Source organism: Acomys russatus, chromosome 7 (assembly GCF_903995435.1).
Source record: "Acomys russatus chromosome 7, mAcoRus1.1, whole genome shotgun sequence".
Lineage (NCBI taxonomy): Eukaryota > Metazoa > Chordata > Mammalia > Rodentia > Muridae > Acomys > Acomys russatus.
This window is the reverse complement of record NC_067143.1, coordinates 44868316-44890197: the sequence shown is the minus strand read 5'-3', so window position 1 is coordinate 44890197 and position 21882 is coordinate 44868316. Positions and strand designations below refer to the sequence as shown.

General features: G+C 38.4%; 2 protein-coding genes across 5 annotated transcripts in view; one reads left to right on the top strand and one right to left on the bottom strand.

Annotated features, from left to right (window-relative positions):
• The window catches only part of Ankrd42 (ankyrin repeat domain 42), a 51308-nt gene extending 41273 nt beyond the window's left edge, over window positions 1-10035 (top strand). The window contains exon 13 of one of the 2 annotated variants that reach the window (XM_051148947.1): window positions 9278-10035. The gene's annotated coding sequence lies outside the window, so the exon portion shown is untranslated. Of the gene's footprint in view, window positions 1-5672; window positions 5884-9277 lie in introns of those variants that run through there. The other variant, XM_051148946.1, reaches the window with a different exon arrangement.
• On the bottom strand, window positions 340-21526 carry Ccdc90b (coiled-coil domain containing 90B). 3 transcript variants are annotated; one of them, XM_051148948.1, is made up of 9 exons: window positions 21367-21526; window positions 12914-13033; window positions 12155-12258; window positions 10409-10510; window positions 8985-9026; window positions 8833-8904; window positions 8271-8324; window positions 5882-5996; window positions 340-1203 (listed from the first exon to the last, which is right to left on the bottom strand). In XM_051148948.1, exons 1-9 carry the CDS (start codon window positions 21506-21508, stop codon window positions 1142-1144), a joined length of 813 nt encoding a protein of 270 aa, XP_051004905.1. In that variant the 5' UTR covers window positions 21509-21526; the 3' UTR covers window positions 340-1141. The 3 variants fall into 3 exon arrangements, with proteins under 3 accessions (XP_051004905.1, XP_051004906.1, XP_051004907.1); XM_051148949.1 differs by lacking the exon at window positions 21367-21526 and adding an exon at window positions 21074-21312; XM_051148950.1 differs by having other exon boundaries at window positions 1170-1203; window positions 8271-8317.
• Between the last annotated feature and the right edge of the window lie 356 nt (window positions 21527-21882).

Sequence of the window (21882 nt, the reverse complement as noted above, 5' to 3'; positions counted from 1 at the left end):
GCATCTAGACTTGGAAGGAAAAATAAGATAGTAAGTTTTCAAACAGAACAGCTTTACAACTACCAAACATCTCACTCAAAAGCTTTACATGAGTGAAAATCTCTTACAAAAAAGCATATGCTACACCTTTGCTAAGAAACCCCCTTAAATAATATGGTTCAGAATTCCATTTTTGTTCTGTGCTGCAAGCTTTATGGGAATATAGCTAAGAGGCAGACTCAGCAGGACCAAAGCACATGGCTTATTGTTTTCTCCTTTCCCCATAATTCCTTGAATTTAGAGACATTCTCCTTTGTTGATCAACAAGCAGCTGTGGTTCTGGTTTAGTTCCCTGTTTCCACTCTATTTCTCTTTCTTCCTGTACGATGGCTATTTCAGCCTAGCTGGTACCAGCAGCACTTGTTGGTCCCAAGAATCTGATTGCTGAGATCAGATCAGGCTAGTCAGAAGTCTAAAGCAAGTGCTACAAATGGCATGGATGGGATGGGGATGCAGATCAGTTGAAAAGTGCTTGCCTAGTGTGCATGAAAGTCTAGGTTAAATATCCAGCACTGCATAAAATTGGGCATGGTTATGCATGTTTATTTTATGTCTAGCATTTTGGAAAGTCAAAGTCATTCTTGGCTATATCCCCTTTGAGGCCAGCCAGGACTACATGAGACCCTGTTTCAAATACACACAAGGATGTCTCTTATCTCCTCTATACAGTCTGTATTCTTAAAAATAACAGGATTATTTTGAATTGAACTGAAGTTTTATTCTTAAAAAGCTTTTTCCAAGGCAACCAACTTTGTTGTAGTGTTTTATTTTATTTAAAATTTAACTACAATAATAACCTAGAAAGTAAAAATCTAGTAAGTACATAGATGATGAAATTGTTTTCAAGTATGTAATCTGATAACAAATCCTACTTCATTTACAAAGCCCAAATACAAAACTATTTTTGTTGCTATAGTTACCAAAAGAATAAGGACGAAATGCCCTTCTATCTCAAACCAGGCTTTGAGTGACAGGTTTTCAACATAGTAAAGACATACAACATAAAAATTAAATACCAAGACACTGCTATTAGTCCATAAGTACTTTGAAGAATTTGTAGTAAGTATATTTTATGGAGGGATCAGCAACAACAGCAGGCGTGTCAGTTCTCCTTCCAGAACCTATAAAATCCCAATGCTATTGCCAAGCAAGTGAACACGGAGGCTGCGAAAAGAAAGAAACTATGTCAGAAGTTATGGTTAATTAATTTCACCCAGATAATTAAATGAACAGAAATAAAGAAAATCAAATTCATATCCCATGTTCTTTATTTCCTAGGAAATTAAACCAAGGATAAAAGGCAAAATTTATATTAATAGCTTCCTGTATGTTAGTAAAAATGAAAATAATTTTAAAAATATAGGTGTCATGTCAGAAAATGTAAGCCAGCAGTTCAGAGTTACTAACATTGTGGCTTAGGGCTTTTATTGCTGTGATAAACACCATGACCAAAGCAGCTTGGGGAGGAAAGGGTTGAACAACTCTCAGGTCACACTCCATCACTGAAGGAAGGCTAGAACTCTAGATCAGGCTGGCCTCAAATTCAGGATCTGCCTGCCTCTACCTCCAGAATGCTGGGATTAAAGGGATGTGCCACTACCCCCTGACAGGATTTTGTTTTTAACTATGGTATTCTTTAGGTAAATACTTGGGAGAATATTGGGAAGTACCAAGTAGACTCTCAAACCACTCCTTTGCTGCTTTGGGACTGATTTTGGAAGATAATGAACATTCCAAATGGCTGTTTGGGAATTTCCATTAGCATTACAGTGACGCTCAAGGCCTTTGGTCCTACAGACTTTGTTACAGTAGGGGTTTTCAAAGCCTTACTCTAGATTTTTTTTTTTTTTTTTTAATCTGAATTTAAGCAGGAACCTAATGTTAGAGATAAAAACATATCACCTTCTAACTTGCCACATCACAAATAGGGGTTGGCCAGAAAACCACTATAATCAGGAATCTTATTCTTATAGTAATTTGCTAATACACACATTTAAAATAGAGCTATCCTGGAACTCACTCTGTAGATCAGGCTGGCCACTAACTCAGAGATCCGCCTGTTTGTGGCTCCCAAGTGCGAGGACTAAAGGTGTGCACTATCATGTCCAATGTGACCCCAAATTTTAAATGTGTGCAGCAACATGGGTGTGTTTTGTTTGTATTTAGTGAAGCACACACATATATGTTCAGAGTAGCACTGCTCTTAAGGATGAAGAATTGAAAGCAACATTGTTGGGGAAACTTTAACATTTTGATACAACAAAATACCATCTTTTGTAATAAAAAGATGTTTATGAATGTATTAATGTTCAAATAATTTAAGACATTTAGTCACATTTTATAACATGGGAGCTAATTATAATGGGAAATTCTTTTTAAAAAAATTTTTTTATTAATTTATTCTTGTTACATCTCAATGGTTATCCCATCCCTTGTATCCTCCCATTCTTCCCTCCCCCCATTTTCCCATTATTCTCCTTCCCTAAGACTGTTCCTGAGGGGGATTACCTCCCCCTGTATATGCTCATAAGGTATCAAGTCTCTTCTTGGCAACCTGCTGTCCTTCCTCTGAGTGCCACCAGGTCTCCCCCTCCAGGGGACATGGTCAAATGTGAGGCACCAGTGTACGTGAGAAAGTCATATCCCACTCTCCACTCAACTGTGGAGAATGTTCTGACCGTTGGCTAGATCTGGGTAGGGGCTTAAAGTTTACCTCCTGTATTGTCCTTGGCTGGTGCCTTAGTTTGAGCGGGACCCCTGGGCCCAAATCTGCCTATCATAATGTTCTACTTGTAGGTTTCTAGGACTCTCTGGATCCTTCTACTTTGCTATTCTCCCATGCTTCTCTCATTTAGAGTCCCAATAGGATGTCCTCCCCTCTGTCCCAGTTTCCTGGTAAGTGTAGGCTTTCGTGGGACATGCCCCTTGGGCTAGTATGCAGATATAAGTGAGTATATACCATTTGACTCTTTCTGCTTCTGGGTTAACTCACTCATTATGATCATTTCTAGCTCAATCCATTTATCCACAAATTTCGGGAATTCCTTGTTTTTAATAGCTGAGTAGTAAGTATTCCATAGTGTATATGTACCACAGTTTCTTTATCCATTCTTCTACTGTGGGACACTTAGGCTGTTTCCATGTTCTGGCTATTAGGAATAAGGCTGCTATGAACATGGTTGAGCAAATTTTCTTGTTGTGTGCTGGAGCATCTTCTGGGTATATTCCAAGGAGTGGAATAGCTGGGTCTTGAGGAAGCCCTATTCCCATTTTTCTAAGATAGCACCAGATAGATTTCCAAAGTGGCTGTACTAGTTTGCATTCCCACCAGCAATGAAGGAGTGTTCCTCTCTCCCCACATCCTCGCCAGCATGTGGTGTCACTTGAAGTTTTGATCTTAGCCATTCTGATGGGTGTAAGATGGAATCTCAGAGTTGTTTTGATTTGCATTTCCCTGATGACTAAGGAGGTTGAGCATTTCTTTAAGTGTTTCTCAGCCATGTGATATTCCTCTGTTGAGAATTCTCTGTTTAGTTCCAAGCCCCATTTCTCAATTGGGTTATTTGGTTTGGTGGTGTTTAATTTCTTGAGTTCTTTATATATATTGGATATTAAACCTTTGTCAGATGTAGGGTTGGTGAAGATCTTTTCCCAGTCTGTAGGCTGTCGCTTTGCTCTCTTGACAGTGTCTCCTGCCTTACAGAAGCTTCTCAGCCTCATGAGGTCCCCTTTATTAATGGTTGACATTAAGGCCAGGGCCGTTGGTGTTCTGTTCAGGAAGTTGTCTCCTGTGCCAATATGTTCGAGGCTCTTCCCCACTTTTTCTTCTAAGTGACTTAGTGTCTCTGGTTTTATGTTGAGGTCTTTAATCCACTTGGATTTGAGTTTTGTGCAAGGTGACAAATATGGGTCCAGTTGCATTTTTTTACACATAGACCTCCAGTTAGACCAGCACCATTTGTTGAAGATGCTATCCTTTTTCCATTGAATGGATTTGGCTTCTTTGTCGAAAATCAAGTGACCATATGTGTGTGGATTCATATCTGGGTCTTCGATTTGATTCCACTGATCAACCAGCCTGTTGCTGTGCCGGTACCATGCTGTTTTAATTACTATTGCTTTATAGTACAGTTTGAGATCAGGTATGGAGATTCTTCCGGAGCACCTTTTATTGTACAAGATTGTTTTAGCTATTCTGGGTTTTTTGTTTTTCCATATGAAGTTCAGAATTGAACTTTCAATGTCTTTAAAAAATTGTGTAGGTATTTTGATAGGGATTGCATTGAATCTGTAGATTGCTTTTGGTAGGATGGCCATTTTTACTATGTTAATTCTCCCAATCCATGAGCAAGGAAGATCATTCCATCTTCTTAGGTCATCTTCAATCTCTTTCTTCAGAGTTTTGAAATTTTTTTCAAACAAGTCCTTTACTTGCTTAGTTAGAGTAACTCCTAGATATTTTATATTGCTTGTGGCTAATGTGAAGGGTGTGGTTTTCCTAATTTCTTCCTCTGCAAGCTTGTCATTTGTGTATAGGAAGGCTGTAGACTTTTTTGAGTTAATTTTGTATCCAGCCAATTTGCTGAAGGTGTTTATCAGCTGTAGGAGTTCTCTGGTGGAATTTTGAGGGTCACTTATGTACACTATCATATCATCTGCAAATAGGGTTATTTGACTTCCTCCTTTCCCATTTGGATACCCTTGATCTCCTTTTGTTGTCTTATTGCTCTGGCTAGAACTTCGAGTACTATATTGAAGAGATATGGAGAGAGTGGGCAGCCTTGCCTTGTTCCAGATTTTAGAGGAATTTCCTTGAGTATCTCACCATTTACTTTGATTTTGGCTATTGGCTTGCTGTATATAGTAGCCTTTATTATGTTGAGGAAAAGTGCTTTGTATCCCTGATCTCTCTAAAACTTTAAACATGAATGGGTGTTGGATTTTCTCTGCATCCAAAGAGATGATCATGTAGTTTTTTATTTTCAGTTTGTTTATATGGTTGATTACATTGATGGAATCCATATATTAAACCATCCCTGCATGCCTGGAATGAAGCCTACTTGGTCATGATGAATGATATCTTTGATGTGTTCTTGTATTCGTTTTGCAAGTATTTTATGTAGTATTTTTGCATCGATGTTCATAAGAGAAATTGGTCTGAAATTCTCTTTCTTTGTTGAGTCTTGGGAAACTCTTTTTAACAAGCGTACACACTGTATACAGAAGATAAGATATAAACTACTGGTAGTAAATAAAGAGGTGAGGGGATTTTCATTCTTCTTGAATTACATAGATAATTTAAATTAAAACATACTGGTTTTATGAAAAGCAATCAAACACAAGTGCATTCTTCCAGTCACATGGGGCCATTAAATCTCAGGTCAGATAGAAGTTGTGGAGCTCAGTATGAGACAATCTAATTTTGGGACAGTATCGTGTACAGTCAGTTTGAGGTGAGAGGTTTCCTTACCCTCCACTCCTCCCTGCTTGCTGTGGTTTTATAGCCTACATCTACTTTAGTGATCTTTATATCATCACTCAAACTTTACAATAAAATGAAATTTTCATGTGGAATTTCCCTCAATTAATTTTACCATTTTGTTCTTGGGTTTATTTATTTTCTTGAAAGCCAGACACCTTTTTCTACCAGTGAATTACACAGATGCCTGATAAACTTCAATCTTGAAACTGGAACCTTTTCCCAAGAAAAACACGGTACCAAGCAATAAAGAAGTGTTTCAGCTCCATTTTTTCCCTCTGTCTTGGCATGGATACCCGGGGAGGTAGGAACTAACATATGCAAAACGTCACCATCAGCAGTTCCTTTCTCTGACAGACATACCGGCAAGATAGCGAATTGTTTCAAGTTTGCTTGACTCCATGAGTGTTTTTAAGGAAGCAATTTCAGTGTCAATTTTATTACGAGTCTCTGAAATAATACTTTTGGTTTGTGTATCCTGTAACAAATCAGAATAAGCAGAGAATTAAAAATTTCCCCTATGCATCATGGACAAAATGTTGTATATTAAAACCTTCAATTGTGTGCATTGAAGAAGTCTTAATAGTCAATGAACACTGCCCAGTGAGCAAACACTCCTCCAGGTTCACATCTGGAGATCATTCAGTATTGGGCACATCCTACTGAAATCTCCTGAGATATTTGAGACCTAACTGTATGTGATAAACTAAGAAGCAAACATTTAGTCTAAGAACTATCACTTTGTATATAAAGTCCTTGAAATATTATTAACACTTTAAACATAACAAGGACAAATTTTAAATATTTTCTGCCAAAAACAACAACAACAACAAAAAACAACCCAAGTTTTTTAATATGAACAGAGATCAATATAAAATGAGCTGGCATATACGTGGTGGGTAGCTCTGCATGTATAGGGAACAGAGCTCAGAAATTAGCTGAGAGAATTTGCTCATATCCTTGTTTACTTTCTCTGGCCAAGAATTGTAAGAAAACAGATTCTTGAAAGAGCACAGGTGAGCTTCCCTTCTACTAAATTCTAAGCAAGAGAACTCTTTAAGAAAAGGATGAGGCTAAATTAGAAAGCTAGGCTTTGCTTATTTAATGATTATATTACAGGATTATTGAGAATGTAAGCAGGACTTCTAAGTACCGAGATAGAGTCTGAGGAAGAATACCACATAGTAACCCAGCCTGGCTTCAAACTCATGGCAGTCCTGAGTGTGGGAATCACATACTACACTTAGATTAGAATCTTTTGGGTTCGAATCTGTCTGGGTGTGTGTGTTTTTTTTTAAACTGATTTTTATTTCATGTGCATTGGTGTTTTGACTACATGGATGTCTGTGTGAGGGTATTGGATCCCTTAGAACTGGTGCTACAGACAGTTGTGAGCTGTTATGTAAGTGCTGGGAATTGAACCTGGGACCTCTGGAAGTGCAGCCAGTGCTTTTAACTGCTGGGCCATCTCTAGCCCCTAGAATCTATGTTCTTATTTCAACTTTACCACCTACTGGCTGTGTGATTTTAACCTTTTTGTGTATTGTTTCCAAAATTGCTAAAGTAGAATTAATACTAAGTGCAGAGGCTGACCTGAAGACTAAATTCATTAACAGATACAAGTACATGTATAATGGTATCTGGTATATAAATATTTACTATTATTTTTAAAATTTAAAGATTTGCTTATTAAATCTATACGTTTTACTTAAACAATAATGAATTTTTTTTTTTCATAAAAGTAGCTACTGTGTATGTAAAAAATAGCTTAATTTTTAAAAAGTATAGCCAGGCGTGGTGGCGCACACCTTTAATCCCAGCACTCGGGAGGCAGGCAGATAACTGAGTTCAAGGCCAGCATGGTCTACAAATCGAGTCCAGGACAGCCAAGGCTACACAGAGAAACCTTGTCTCGAAAAAAATTGGGGAAAAAATTGGGGAAAAAAAAGTATGTCATGGAAAAGTTAATTCTTTTGGGAGGAGGCTGTTATTTTTTTTTTCAACAGAGTCTCACTACATAACTCTGGCTGGCCTGAACTATGTAAAGAACAGGCTAGCCTCAAACTCACAGAGTTCCACCTCTGCTTCCTGTGCAGGAATTAAAAGCATGTGCTACCGTGCTCAATCCTTCATTCTTTTCTTCCCTTTAAGATTTGCTTATTTTAAGGTGTGTGTGTGCACACATGTGTGCTGGAGGCATCAGGCATGTGATCCCTGGGAACTGGATGGACAGGTGGCTGTGAGCTGCCTGATGTGAGTGCTGGGAAGGAAACACTAGCCCTTTGTGGAGAGCCATCTCTCTAGCCCCGGAGAGCTTGAGTCCCTCCTCCAGGGTGGCACTCATGCACCACCATTTCCTAGGAACAGCTTTCCCCAAAGTGCTGGCAACTATAACAGCTGTGAAGAAATCAGATCTATAGGGCGAGGTATTTAAAATCTAAACTCACAAACTGAGACATGTAAAAGCACATGAGAGCCGGGCAGTGGTGGCACACGCCTTTAATCCCAGCACTTGGGAGGAAGAGGCAGGCGGATCGCTGTGAGTTCGAGGCCAGCCTGGTCTACAGAGTTAATCCAGGACAGCCAAGGCTACACAGAGAAACCCTGTCTCAAAAAACTAAAAAAAAACCCAAAAAACAAAAAACAAAACAAAAAACTCAAAATAAATAAATAAACCAAAAAAAAAAAAAAAAAAAAAAAAAAAAAAAAGCACATGATACATGAAAGAGAAACTTGTACATATGAACCTTACCTTTTTGGCAAATTCATTGGTTGCTTCCATAAGTTGCTTTTCTTGATCTGTAAACTAAAGGATATGCAGTCAGGTTAAAAGAAAGGGCAGCAAGATGACTCAGTGGGCAGAGATGCCTGCCACACAAGCCTGTAAGCTGAGTTCAATCTCTGGAGCCCACACAGATGAAGGACAGAGCTGACTCTGTAAAGTTGTCTCTCATTTCTACATGTTTTGTAACAACAACAACAACAACGAAAAAGGCTATATATAATTTTTAAAAGGAATAAATAGCAAAATTCATTAAAAAGCATTATTATTGGAGGGGTTGGAGAAACGGCTCAACAGTTAAGAGGGCTTACTGCTTTTCCTGAGGACCTCAGTTTGATTTCCTGCACTTGTATCAGGCAGCTCACAACTGTGTATAACACTAGCTCCAGGGAGTCTGACACCTCTGGTCTCTTAGGTGTGGACACACAACATACGTATATCTATACATAATTAAAAATAGTCTTTACAAAGCACATTACTAGGCATATATACAAAGAATAACATGTAATTAAATTTTAAAGAATAGTCTTACCATGTCTGTTACCCTGCTCCTTTCCAGGTTGATGTCCAATTTATTATCTGCTCTGATTCGACTGGTTTCATGCTTTAAAGAAAATTAGTAGTTTAAAAAATGATCTTGTAATGGGAATTTGTTCTGAAATTAGTGAAATAAATTTCACTTACAGCCAGCTGCTGTTTAACTTGATCTAGTTCAATTTTCATTTTCTAGGTGTAAAAGAGGTGACAGTTAACATCAATCCAAAAGTCCCTATGATTATTTTAAAAGTTTGAAAACATATTAGCAAAATTTGGTATCTATGGATTTTTAAATTATAGAATTATGATTTTTTTTTAAAAGTAAAGAACAGATCACTGTATTCATTAAATAAATTTAGGTACAAAACACTTAGTTTTGGTGTTAGAGTCTACTTTTTAAATGATTTGCTTTTTTAATTTTAAAAAAATAATTAATCTAGGGCCAGAGACATGGCTCATTGGTTAAGGCTGCTTGCTGCTATTCCAGAGGACCTAAGTTGGATCAGTGGCCTGTAAGTCCAATTTCAGGACATTTGACACCCTCTTCTGACCTCTACAGGTACCAGAAGACATGTCTCCTCTCTCTCCAGCCTCCCGTCCAAGCCCCTATCCTCAAATAAATCTTAAACTTTAAACTGTTTCTGATTTAGCTACGGAAACATGTTTTGGGGGTCTACAGAGATGGTTCAGTGGTGAAGGGTGCTTACTGCTCTTCTAGAGGGTCTGAGTTTGGTTTCTAGCACCCAAGGCAGGTTACTCACAACTACCTGTTATTTCAACTCCATGAGATCTGATGCCCTCTTGTGACACTTGCACCTCTATATACATAGCCACACACAGATAAGCAGAATTTTAAAATAATATCTTAAATACTTTTTTCCTCAATAACAAGGACAACATAGTATTAAATAAAATGGAAAACATCACAGTACTTTATGCTTTAAAAACAATATATGATAGGCTATACTAGAAAAGTTATGTAATATTGGAGCTCCAATTTTCCCCCTTTTCTACGATATCTACATAAAAAGCTTACAATATGTACCCCGTATTCAAGAAATTGGTTTACAGATAAAGATTAGATAATCTAACTTAACCTTTTAAATGGTGAATTTTGTTTTTGTTTTTTCAGACAGGATCTCACTTTATAACCTTAGTAGGCCTGGAATGTGCTATATAAGCCAGGCTGGCCTCCACCACACAGAGATTCACTTGCCTCTGCCTCCTAAGTGCTGAGATTAAAGGTGTGCGTCACCATGCCTAGCTCTAAACAGTGAATTTTTATCTAAAACCTTCTAATACAAAGCTGGGCGTAGTGGCGCATGCCTTTAATCCCAGCACTCAGGAGGCAGAGGCAGGCGGATCGCTGTGAGTTCAAGGCCAGCCTGGTCTACAAAGCGAGTCCAGGACAGCCAAGGCTACATAGAGAAACCCTGTCTCGAAAAACCAAAAAAAAAAAGCCAAACTTGTAATACATAATATTATTTGGTTTACTAAGTTATTTACTAAGTAACATACTTGTGAGATCAATTATTTTTGTATTACTAGTAGTAAGTTAAAAATTCTATCACCTCATTCTCTGCTCTCAGATTTGCAAATTCACTTTTCTCTAGGATGACCATGTCTTTTCTGATGGAATCCAAATGAGCCATTAGCTGTTGGACTGTTATTTCCTAGGAAGTAAAGTATTAAAAAAAAAAAAAATTGAGTGACATATGGGACAGTGGCATCCTTTCATTTTTAAATTATTTTACAGAATTTTAAAAGAATATGTCAACATGCTAACAGGTAGGTATAATTACTGGATAATTAAAAATACATATGAAACTCATGTATCTGAAATAGCAAAATAAAGATGAGGAAATTCAAGGAGGAAAACTATCTTCTAGAGAAGAAAAATATCTAGGTCTTTTAATAAAGAAGATCTCAACAAAAAATGCTTACTCAGCTCCTATGTGTTCTTCAACAAATAGTATTTCAGTTTTTTTTTTATTTGTTTGTTTTTCAAGACAGGGTTTCTCTGTGTAAGCTTAGCTGTCCTGAACTTGCTTTGTAGACCAGGCTGGTCTACAGGACCAGAGATCCACCTGCCTCTACTTCCCTGAGTGCTGGGATTACAGGCTTGTGCCACCACACTAGGTAAAATACCAAAAGTTTAGTAGTAAAATTTCTACACTTAGTGCTACTTTTAATATGTAGGATTAAATGGTTCTAGCAGCAGGAACATTCCTCAAGTCATAATTTAAATTTATGCTTGTATAAAAGTAGGCTTAAAATCTAATAGTGATTTTATTGAAAATGTCAACAGCTCCTTTGGATAGGTCACAATAGGATAGATCAGAACATTGGGAGAATTAATTAAATGCTTGCTTTTTGTTTGTTTGTTTTTTTAGTTAATTTACTAACCTATAATGGCCCTGAAATAAGATAAGCTAAAATAATGCAAAATTGAAAAGCAAGTTAAATGGAAAAGATCAGTGTTTTAATTTCTCATTAATTAAGGACTATAGTAAGTCTTTAAGACTTGATTTTCTGTAACCCTTAAAATAACTAAATTTCATAAAGTAGATTCTAATTTTATGTAAAAAAAAATCCTAGTTTTATATCTGTGTTTTGAAGTAACCATCTGAAGAAAAAAGACTAAAATTAAAAAAAATTAAAATAGGGCCTGGAGAGATGGCTCAGCGGTTAAGAGCACTGACTGCTCTTCCAGAGGTCCTGAGTTCAATTCCCAGCAACCACATGCTGGCTCACAACCATCTATAATGTGATCTGATGCATACTGTATACATAATAAATAAATCTTTAAAAAAATTAAAATAAAAAAATAAGTAAAAAAAAAAAAAAACCCAGATTCTTCAACAGTTCAATGTCATTGAGTTTTGTTCATTATCGTTGAAATATGTAAGTCTTAAAAATGACTAAACCCATGCACAGATCAGCAAAATGGGTCAGTGAGTAGACTAATGTGTCTACCTTCACAACCTGCCTCAATCCCTGGGACCCACGTGGAAGGAGACAACTGACTCCTGCAGCTGTCCTCTGACCTCTACAGCTGTGCCATGACACGCACCCTCACCCCCGATAAATAATGTTTAAACTTTTTTTGAAGAATTTTATATCCAGTCAGATTTAAACACTCCAGTCAGGTAATGTATAATCCACTCTAGGCATCTTGTACTTTTGTTAGAGACACTCAATTCTTCCAGACATAGACTCTGTGAGAGGCCTTTCAAATTCTTCCTTTCCTTCTTTCTTGGAAAATATTATCTAATGAAACTATCAGGTGTGATTAAAAAAAAAAATGAACGTATTACCTGTTGAGCTTGAGTCACCATCTCCTTATAGATAGTATCCAGGCTGACATTTGATAACATACTTAGTACTGATACAATTGTCTGTGCTTGTGTTTTGTCAAATCCTGTATACAAGTAAATCTGCATTTTAAAACATGTACTTCATGAAAAGAGACAGCTAACAAATGTTCAGCACTTCAACTGTTACAATGAGAAATAGGATGATGCTATCTTACTCTAGAAGTACTCTGTAATTTCTAATACAATTCCATCTACAACAGATTTGAATATTTCTAGTCTTTTTTTGCAGTTAGTATATAAATGACAATAAAATGGTACTTTTTTTCATTTGTGCTTGGTTATAAACTTAAGCACCTTCACATTTTTAGTTATTCTTCTGTGTACTACTTTTTTGCATGGCCTTTGCCTACTTTTCCATAAAATTACTAAACTTTTTTTTATTGCTTCCTAAGAACTCCTAAACATTTTAGGTTTCCTAGAACCTCAGGAGGCAGATTCACGATTTCTGAATACCATTCTGCACTGCAAATTAAGTGTTCTCTTGTAATATATTTGCCATATCTGGAAATATTTTGTTCTTTAATGTTCTTCAACATTTATACTTTCCCAGAATTTAGTATATCCTTCCTAACTATGATTTTAAGTGATAATAAGACATTCTAGTGTATAGCAAGCACTTCTGTTTCAATAATTGTTGACTTAGAAATTTATAACATGAGTGCTGCTAATTTTCTTCTTTTAAGTATTAATATTTCTCACCGTGAGTTTCCAAGTCTTGCACCAATGCATGGGTATCAAAAGTTAATTTTCTTTGTTCGAAAGGAGTTATGTCCACTGGCCTACTATCATAACCCGACTTAGTTGTGGTGGTCAAGAAACCTGAAAAGAGAAGAGAGTGTTATCTTGTAATAATTTACAGTGGTATCACATTTTGGCTTCTAAAGAGCTCTCCTCATCTATTTAAATACAATTCTAGCTTCCTAATTAGGAGTCCTGTAATCCAAATTAACTGACTCTTCTGAATCCTTTTCATTTGAAAAGTCTATACTACTACTCAGCACATGGCGAACATTAACAGATGTTTCATTTTCTTCTTTTGGCAGTTAGAAATGATTTAAGAGCTGGTCTAAATCCTAACATGTTGTATTAATTGCTTTGGCTGTTAATGCTTCTATCCTAACTCCTGGGAAGCAGAGTCTGCCCCATTTTCCTCAGTGCTGAGAAGTTTCTTACAGAGCTACCAAACCTTTCTATGTGTACATTCTTATCTTCTGTTCCTATATGTACCCATATCATTTGTTTCCTGGTTTTCAGCTACAGTTAGCATGTCAGCTGTTTCTTTTCTGAACCACACTATAAGCCTTAAGCTACCTTGGCTGTATTTTTCATTACTGCATCTTCAGGACCCACAAGGACACTTGTTTAACAGTTCCCTTGAAGATGGGGGCATTTCATCCTATAGGGAAGCTCCTTAAGCAGAAAGGTATACCACTCCCTGCCAGATGAGCAATACAAGATGAGAGTCCCTCTCAGATGGAAGGACTCTGCGAAGAAGATTCTGGGAGATGCCACATTACTAAGAAGATTCAGATAAGCTGAGCTGAAAGACAACTCAGACCAGAACAGCTGCCCCAAAGAGGCAGAAACCAGCCGAACCACCTGCAAGCAGTTCAGACCAACTGAGGCACTGGAAAGGACACTCCAACCTGAGCAGCCAGCAGTCTGCAGGCTGTGCAGTTAGGTTCTTTTTAGCTTTATGAGCTGTTGTCGATGCTGGAGAGGGCTTTGGTCATGCAACTGTCTTTTAACTCATTTCTGCTCCTGTACATAATCCCAATAAAATTCATGGTTCACCAAGTTGAACTTTGGTAGTGTCTGCACTTCAGTCTGCCATGGGCTCCCCAGCTGGGGTGAGTGGATGTATGTGTTGTGCCTCCCCAGGAAAACTTTTGTCATATAACAGCACTTTGACACACAGGTGAGTCACAGTCAATGAATTTGACTTTAAGTTCTGGAGCATTCTCTGGTCAGTACAGTAACCCTAGCAGCTACCAGTAATTTACTGAGTCTTCTGGTCCTGTTCCATTAAATCCCCCAGACTTAGACACAGTATCGTCCTTTTCTCTGTTACTGATGAATTTTATTACAAATTATTTCCTCTGAGGATGAATTCTGCATATATAAAACTTCTTTACTATTGTTAGACATTAAGATAATAACTGTCAGTTAGTGTAATAGTCAAGTATAAAATGTTATACCAATAACTTATTTGCTGGCAAAGCAAGGTAGTAGTAGTCTTATTTTTAAATTCCATGCTTATTAGAGCTGGATGGTACCTCATGCTGGATATGGTGATTCTAGCACTCAGGAGACGGAGGCAGGAGATTCATGAATTCACTGTTAGCCTGGGCTACATACCAAAACCAGTCCAGACTAGCCCAAACCATACCATGCTTAGAAAAGGCAAAGGAATTTGCTTAGGTCACAAACCCAGTGATAGGTAATAGAATTCAGATTTAGGTTCTTTTGACTACAAAGCTCCCAATTTTTCCATCACTTGTGTTATTTGTCTTTATTATTTTATCCCAAGCTACTTATACATCTAGGTACTGAAAAGACAGGTTCAGTTTCAGGTATTACATTATGCTAGTAATTTATAAGGCATATGCGATTTTTAAGTATCTAAGTCAACAAATATTAAGTATTAAGCACTAGGTCATGTCCTAGGCACAGGGAAAAATACAGTGAAGAAACAGCTGTAAAGGTAGAACCAAGCTTTGAAATATACTAGCATAGTAGCCTTCTCTTTGGTTAGTGTCATCTAGAAAAGTTTAAAAAAACAAACACAAAAAAATGCGATTTTAAGGGGCTGCAGAGGTAGCTCAAAGGTTAGGAGCACTGCCTGCTCTTCCAAAAGGTCCTGAGTTCAATTCCCAGCAACCACATGGTGGCTCACAACCATCTATAATGAGATCTGGTGCCTTCTGGCCTACAAGCGTTACATGCAGGTAGAACATTGTATACATATAAATAAATAAATAAATCTTTTAAAAGTGGTTTTGTGTGTTAAACCCAAAGTAGGAGAGAAAAATAAAAATCAGAAGTGTAGATATCAGTATCTGAATTACCCAGTTGCATTGGAAGTAATGATTTGGTACCCTTAGTTACTGCTTCCTCAGAAGATCATGCTAGTTTAGAAAAGAATCAGGAATACTTACGTATTTTAATATTTTCATGCTTATTACTATATTCTTAAAATTCTCACTGATGGGAAAAAGTGGTGTTCAGAGGCAAGCATGATATATCTAAGCTCTTAGGACTCATGAGCAGTCAAACCGTTACAGTTCCTGACTTCAGTCAACAAATAATGCCTCACACAAAATCAACTCCTTGGGATAGAGACCTTGACACTGCCATCAAATCACTGCAGGCTACAGCTAGTCTCATGTCCCGCTATGCTCTCTGCCTCTTAGCCTTTTATTCCACAAATATGCCATCTTGGGGCCTGTGCCCAGCCTGTGTTCAGAAAGCTCTCTTGTTTGCCTGTTCCTGTTCATTCTTGAGTGCTCTCCACAAATGTCTCTTCTGGTGGGAAGGATGCAACAATTCCTGAGATCTGATCTCTTCTAATGGATTTTTAAAAGTACTATGTGATATTTTTTGCAACATCACTCACAATTTCCTTATTTATGCAACTATAGATTTTAAGTTCCTCATTAGATTAGGCATCCGTCAACTGCTGCTATCAGGCTACCAACACCCAGTTTTCAAGGTTGTTTCTATATTAAAAAAAAAAAAATTTGTGGAAATTATCTAAGGGTGAATTTATGTTACAATGACAGGGAAATTGTAGTCAACCATATGGTCTACATAGCCTAAAATATTTACCATTTGCCTTTTTATAGAAAATTTGCTAATCACTGAAGTAAGCTGTGAGGATAAGGGCCACATCTGTTCTTGGTCTCTACTGAGTTCTCAGTGCCCAACAGTTTTAGGTGCTCTAAAAAGACACATGTTGAATGAAAGGGCTGGTGTTTGCTTGGCACTGGATGTACAATGATGAACTGTGTTTTGGGGCCTGAGACTTGTTCACATTTGCCTTACTTGCTGGGTTCAGGTGATCCCATTTCAGCCGGTTCTTAGGGTGTAGTTTCAAAATATATCCACAGGAGAGAGAGACACCTGGTCTGCTGTGGGAATAAAAGTTATCTGGAAATGACACTAGAATTAGACAAAACCTTAGAGAAGTAAGCAAGCCAGATAGATAAACAGAATGGGCAAAATTCACCAAGGTACACCATACTGTCATTGCTACCTTGGATTCTATTTATGATGGAGCTGAGAATAATGAAAGATATATGGGATATTTCTTTAAGATTTAAAAAAAATTTTTACTTAAATGTATGTGTGTGTGTGTGTATGTGAATGTATGTCATTTGTGAGCATGTCTGTGGAGACGACAGAAGGATGCTGGGTCCCCTGGAGCTGAGTTAAAGGCAGTTAGAAGCACTGCCTGAGGTGGGTGCTGGAAACCAAACTCAGGTCCTATGGAAGGGGAGCAAGTGTTCTTAACTGCTGAGACATCTCTCCAGCCCATTTATTTCTTATATTTCACTTTGCTTACTTTTCTGATGTGGGTGTAGATACAGTCTCTGACAACAGGACTTCGAGGGGAAGCATACATTTTATTTCTCTGAAAAGCCTTTGAATTATGATCACTGGCCTGATGGTAGCATGAGAATTTCATTCATAAGCACTCCTTAAGAGTACATTAAACACCAGGCGGTGGTGGTGCATGCCTTTAATCCCAGCCTGGTCTACAAAGCAAGTTTTAGGACAGCCAGGGCTACAAAGAGAAATCCTGTCTCAAAAAAACAAGAGTACATTTGACATTTTACAAATTCCCACAGCTTTCTCTTCGTTTTAATGTTTTCAAACTCATCTTGTGTGTTTACAGTGAGAAAAACAAGTTCAAATTTAAAAGACTCATCAATTTACAAAACTACTACATTGTACATATAGGATTAGATCTCTGGCCTAAATTGTAGTAAATGACTGTTGGAAAAGGCCAAAATTTGCTTTTTAAAAAGGCATATAAAATAGAATTCATTAAATCTAAGTTGCAAGTTTTACTTACTGTTTGTAGAACTGAACCACTTCAATGCCATACTTGTTTAGTTTTTGTATTTATTTGTGTGTGTGTGTGTGTGTGTGTGTGTGTGTGTGTGTGTGTGTGTATGTGAATGTATGTCATTTGTGAGCATGTCTGTGGAGACGACAGAAGGATGCTGGGTCCCCTGGAGCTGAGTTAAAGGCAGTTAGAAGCACTGCCTGAGGTGGGTGCTGGAAACCAAACTCAGGTCCTATGGAAGGGGAGCAAGTGTTCTTAACTGCTGAGACATCTCTCCAGCCCATTTATTTCTTATATTTCACTTTGCTTACTTTTCTGATGTGGGTGTAGATACAGTTTCTGACAACAGGACTTCGAGGGGAAGCATACATTTTATTTCTCTGAAAAGCCTTTGAATTATGATCACTGGCCTGATGGTAGCATGAGAATTTCATTCATAAGCACTCCTTAAGAGTACATTAAACACCAGGCGGTGGTGGTGCATGCCTTTAATCCCAGCCTGGTCTACAAAGCAAGTTTTAGGACAGCCAGGGCTACAAAGAGAAATCCTGTCTCAAAAAAACAAGAGTACATTTGACATTTTACAAATTCCCACAGCTTTCTCTTCGTTTTAATGTTTTCAAACTCATCTTGTGTGTTTACAGTGAGAAAAACAAGTTCAAATTTAAAAGACGCATCAATTTACAAAACTACTACATTGTACATATAGGATTAGATCTCTGGCCTAAATTGTAGTAAATGACTGTTGGAAAAGGCCAAAATTTGCTTTTTAAAAAGGCATATAAAATAGAATTCATTAAATCTAAGTTGCAAGTTTTACTTACTGTTTGTAGAACTGAACCACTTCAATGCCATACTTGTTTAGTTTTTGTATTTATTTGTGTGTGTGTGTGTGTGTGTGTGTGTGTGTGTGTGTGTGTATGTGAATGTATGTCATTTGTGAGCATGTCTGTGGAGACGACAGAAGGATGCTGGGTCCCCTGGAGCTGAGTTAAAGGCAGTTAGAAGCACTGCCTGAGGTGGGTGCTGGAAACCAAACTCAGGTCCTATGGAAGGGGAGCAAGTGTTCTTAACTGCTGAGACATCTCTCCAGCCCATTTATTTCTTATATTTCACTTTGCTTACTTTTCTGATGTGGGTGTAGATACAGTCTCTGACAACAGGACTTCGAGGGGAAGCATACATTTTATTTCTCTGAAAAGCCTTTGAATTATGATCACTGGCCTGATGGTAGCATGAGAATTTCATTCATAAGCACTCCTTAAGAGTACATTAAACACCAGGCGGTGGTGGTGCATGCCTTTAATCCCAGCCTGGTCTACAAAGCAAGTTTTAGGACAGCCAGGGCTACAAAGAGAAATCCTGTCTCAAAAAAACAAGAGTACATTTGACATTTTACAAATTCCCACAGCTTTCTCTTCGTTTTAATGTTTTCAAACTCATCTTGTGTGTTTACAGTGAGAAAAACAAGTTCAAATTTAAAAGACGCATCAATTTACAAAACTACTATATTGTACATATAGGATTAGATCTCTGGCCTAAATTGTAGTAAATGACTGTTGGAAAAGGCCAAAATTTGCTTTTTAAAAAGGCATATAAAATAGAATTCATTAAATCTAAGTTGCAAGTTTTACTTACTGTTTGTAGAACTGAACCACTTCAATGCCATACTTGTTTAGTTTTTGTATTTATTTGTGTGTGTGTGTGTGTGTGTGTGTGTGTGTGTGTGTGTATGTATGTAACAGTGGGAACAGTGGAGGTCAGGACAACTTTCAGTTCTTTTCTTCTATTACATGAGTCCCAGGGCAGAACCCAGGTCACCAGGCTTGACAGCAATACCTCTACCAGCAGATTTATCTTGCCTGGGCCTAGCTTGTTATTTCTCTATAGGAATTCAAATAATAAATTTTAAAGCATATATTCTCAGCCAGGCGGTGGTGGTGCAAGCCTTTAGTCCTAGCATTCAGGAGGCAGAGGCAGGTGGGTCTCTGTGAGATCAAGACCAGCCTGATCTACAGAGTGAATTCCAGGATAGCCAGGGCTACACAGTGAAACTATGTCTCAAACAAACAACTGCAAAAGTAAACTCTGCTTCCCCTTCTTACATTATAGTCTATTGATATACTGTGTGTGTTGGTTCAGGAGATCTATGTCAAACTAAATGAACTAATAAGCCTGTTCTCCACCCCTGAGGACTAATTCATACTTCTGGTCAGAAGTCTTGGGAGTCTGTACTTGAAGGAAACATTTGTAGTGTTTCTGCTGTACTGCTAAGTGGAAAGCAGTAACCAACAAAGACTGCAGCACCATTGAAGAGAAAATTTAGACAAATCACATCTTTCTTTGCACCTCATCATTCCATTGTAAAGAGTACTGGACTAAATAACTAAAGTCTTTCCAAGGGATAAGGATCAACTTTCAAATCTGCTTGGCTGTTGATATTAGTTGTCTATATTAACCAGTAAATACTTGTTACATTGAACAAAGGCACAAACCATACACTAATTTTAAGGGGAGACTTAAGATTTACTCAAGAGTAATCAGAGTCAAGTGGAATAACTCAACAATTGTATTATAATATTAACATTTTCTTAGGGTGTTATATTTTCAGAATGACATGTATTTTAAAATGATGTTTATTTATACATTTATATATATAAACAAAGTATATTTCTAAAAGCACACAGATAAACTGAGATTTGAAATATTTCTTTACATTTGAACTACTGCTACCCCTTTGTGTGTGAGGATGCACATACCCATGAGGGGTCAGAAGAAGCCTTTGGTAGCCTGCTCTGTCCATGCCTCACCTAATTCTTTGAGAGGGCAGCTTTCACTGACCTGGAATTGGCTGACAGCCATAGCAAGGGCCTTTTATGAGGGTGCTGGGCATTCAAATTCGTGCAAGTATGCTTGTGCAGCACGTGCTTTTTACCAGTGGACGATCTCCTCCCCCTTTTTGAACAGTCCATCAGAATGTGTATTCGTACTAACGACCTAATTATATAATCAAAGACATGTGACTAATTCTGCAGTTAAACAGCAGCCTTACAAGGGTAGCCTTGACTGCAGGTCAGTGGGTTTAATAAAGAACAGGTTAAAAACAAAACAATGACGACAACAACAACAACAACAAAAGTCACAAGTGTGGAGAAGGGAGGGAGAGATGTGTTTGGACAGCTCAGTTTATCATCATAGATCCAGGAAAAACAGAATGTGAAGGTCGGGATGAGGTGCCTTTTACGGCGGAAGACCTTAAAGAATTTAAAAACCAAAAAGCAAAAATATATTTTTTTAAAAGCCTTAGAAATAGTTCTAGGGATAAAGTAAGATATTTTGCAGGAAATACAGACTAACAAAGGTCCCAGTGTTTGGAAACGAATAGGTTACAAGTCACTTAAAAATGCCTACTACATACGAGCTCGAGAATTACCATGGGAATAAAGCACTTGAGCAGAAGTGTGCGCCACACTCTACCAAAACCCTGAACTCCAAGTGGCTAAATAAGTAACTCTGAACGGGATACTCAAACTACCTAAGTGTTCTTATGAAACTATAGCGCGCACCCCCAAAACTCAGAAGCCAAGCGGAAGCGCAGGTCCCCCGGGAGAGGAAGGCCATCCTCTTCCAAGACCCCGTGGGTTCAGCCAGCGACCCCACAAGCCCCGGAGCCTCTCGAGTGGCTATGCGCTTGTGGGCGGGGCCCGGTAGGGGGTGTGTCACTCTCGCGTAGGCCTGAGCATGGAGGATCCGCCCAAAACGTCTCCCTAAGGGATTCTTCGTCTCACCTCTCCGCAGGGCGGATGACAGACGCCCGTGGGGAGTTGACGTCCCCCGGACCCCGTAGCCGTCAGGGCGCAGGAGCCGCCAAATCCAGCGGCCCCTCATAATCTCGGAGCTCCGGGTCAGTAAGAGGAAGCGGAAAGCGTATTGATTCTCGCAAAGGCTTTCGTACAATGAAGTTCTCTTTCCATAAGGATGCTGGGAAATGTAGTTTCCGGCCTGTCACTAAAACACGTACTTGAGAGGTCCTGTTCTACGAGGCTGGGCCTCCTCACAGATAGAACTACACTTCACTAACACGACTCACAACTTCTCTCCTTATCCAGTCGCCCCCGCAAGAACCTGGGGTCTTGGAGAACCTTTTGGCGCCCATTTCCTAGCGGTGAGTTACAGTACCGCAGCAAGCTTCCCAGACCGAGTCCTGTGCGGCCGCACAGCATCCTGGGACCCGCAGTCCTGGCGGCTGAGCAATTAGGGGAGAGACCATGCTGTATCCTCAGTTCAGGCAGGAGACGTGTGGAAGTCCATCCCTCAGCGCTTATTTGCAGTATCCCATCTTTCTGCTTGGCCCTCTGGTGCACTGGAGGACCAACTGTTCTAGTCCTTTTTTATTAGGGAAATGAAAATTCTCTTACTGGGTAGATAATGTTCATGATTTGCCCCTTTCCGACTTCAGTTACATTGCTCCACATGGTAAAATCTTAAAAATAACACACGAGTTTTCAGTGGCTTGATTAGATGTCAACATTATGAGAATCGGCTACCTAATAACTACTATGCTAAGCACCAAAGCCCATTAAAAACAAAACTTAAG

Excerpts from the sequence above, each read along its gene's own strand:
- Ccdc90b (XM_051148948.1), bottom strand. The coding sequence starts at position 21,508 with ATGCTGTGCGGCCGCACAGGACTCGGTCTGGGAAGCTTGCTGCGGTAC. Across the intron at positions 9,027-10,408 it reads ATCTGAGAGCAGAGAATGAG|AAAATGAAAATTGAACTAGA; the intron begins GTGATAGAATTT and ends TTTTACACCTAG. Across the intron at positions 1,204-5,881 it reads AACAATTCGCTATCTTGCCG|CCTCCGTGTTCACTTGCTTG; the intron begins GTATGTCTGTCA and ends TTCTTTTCGCAG.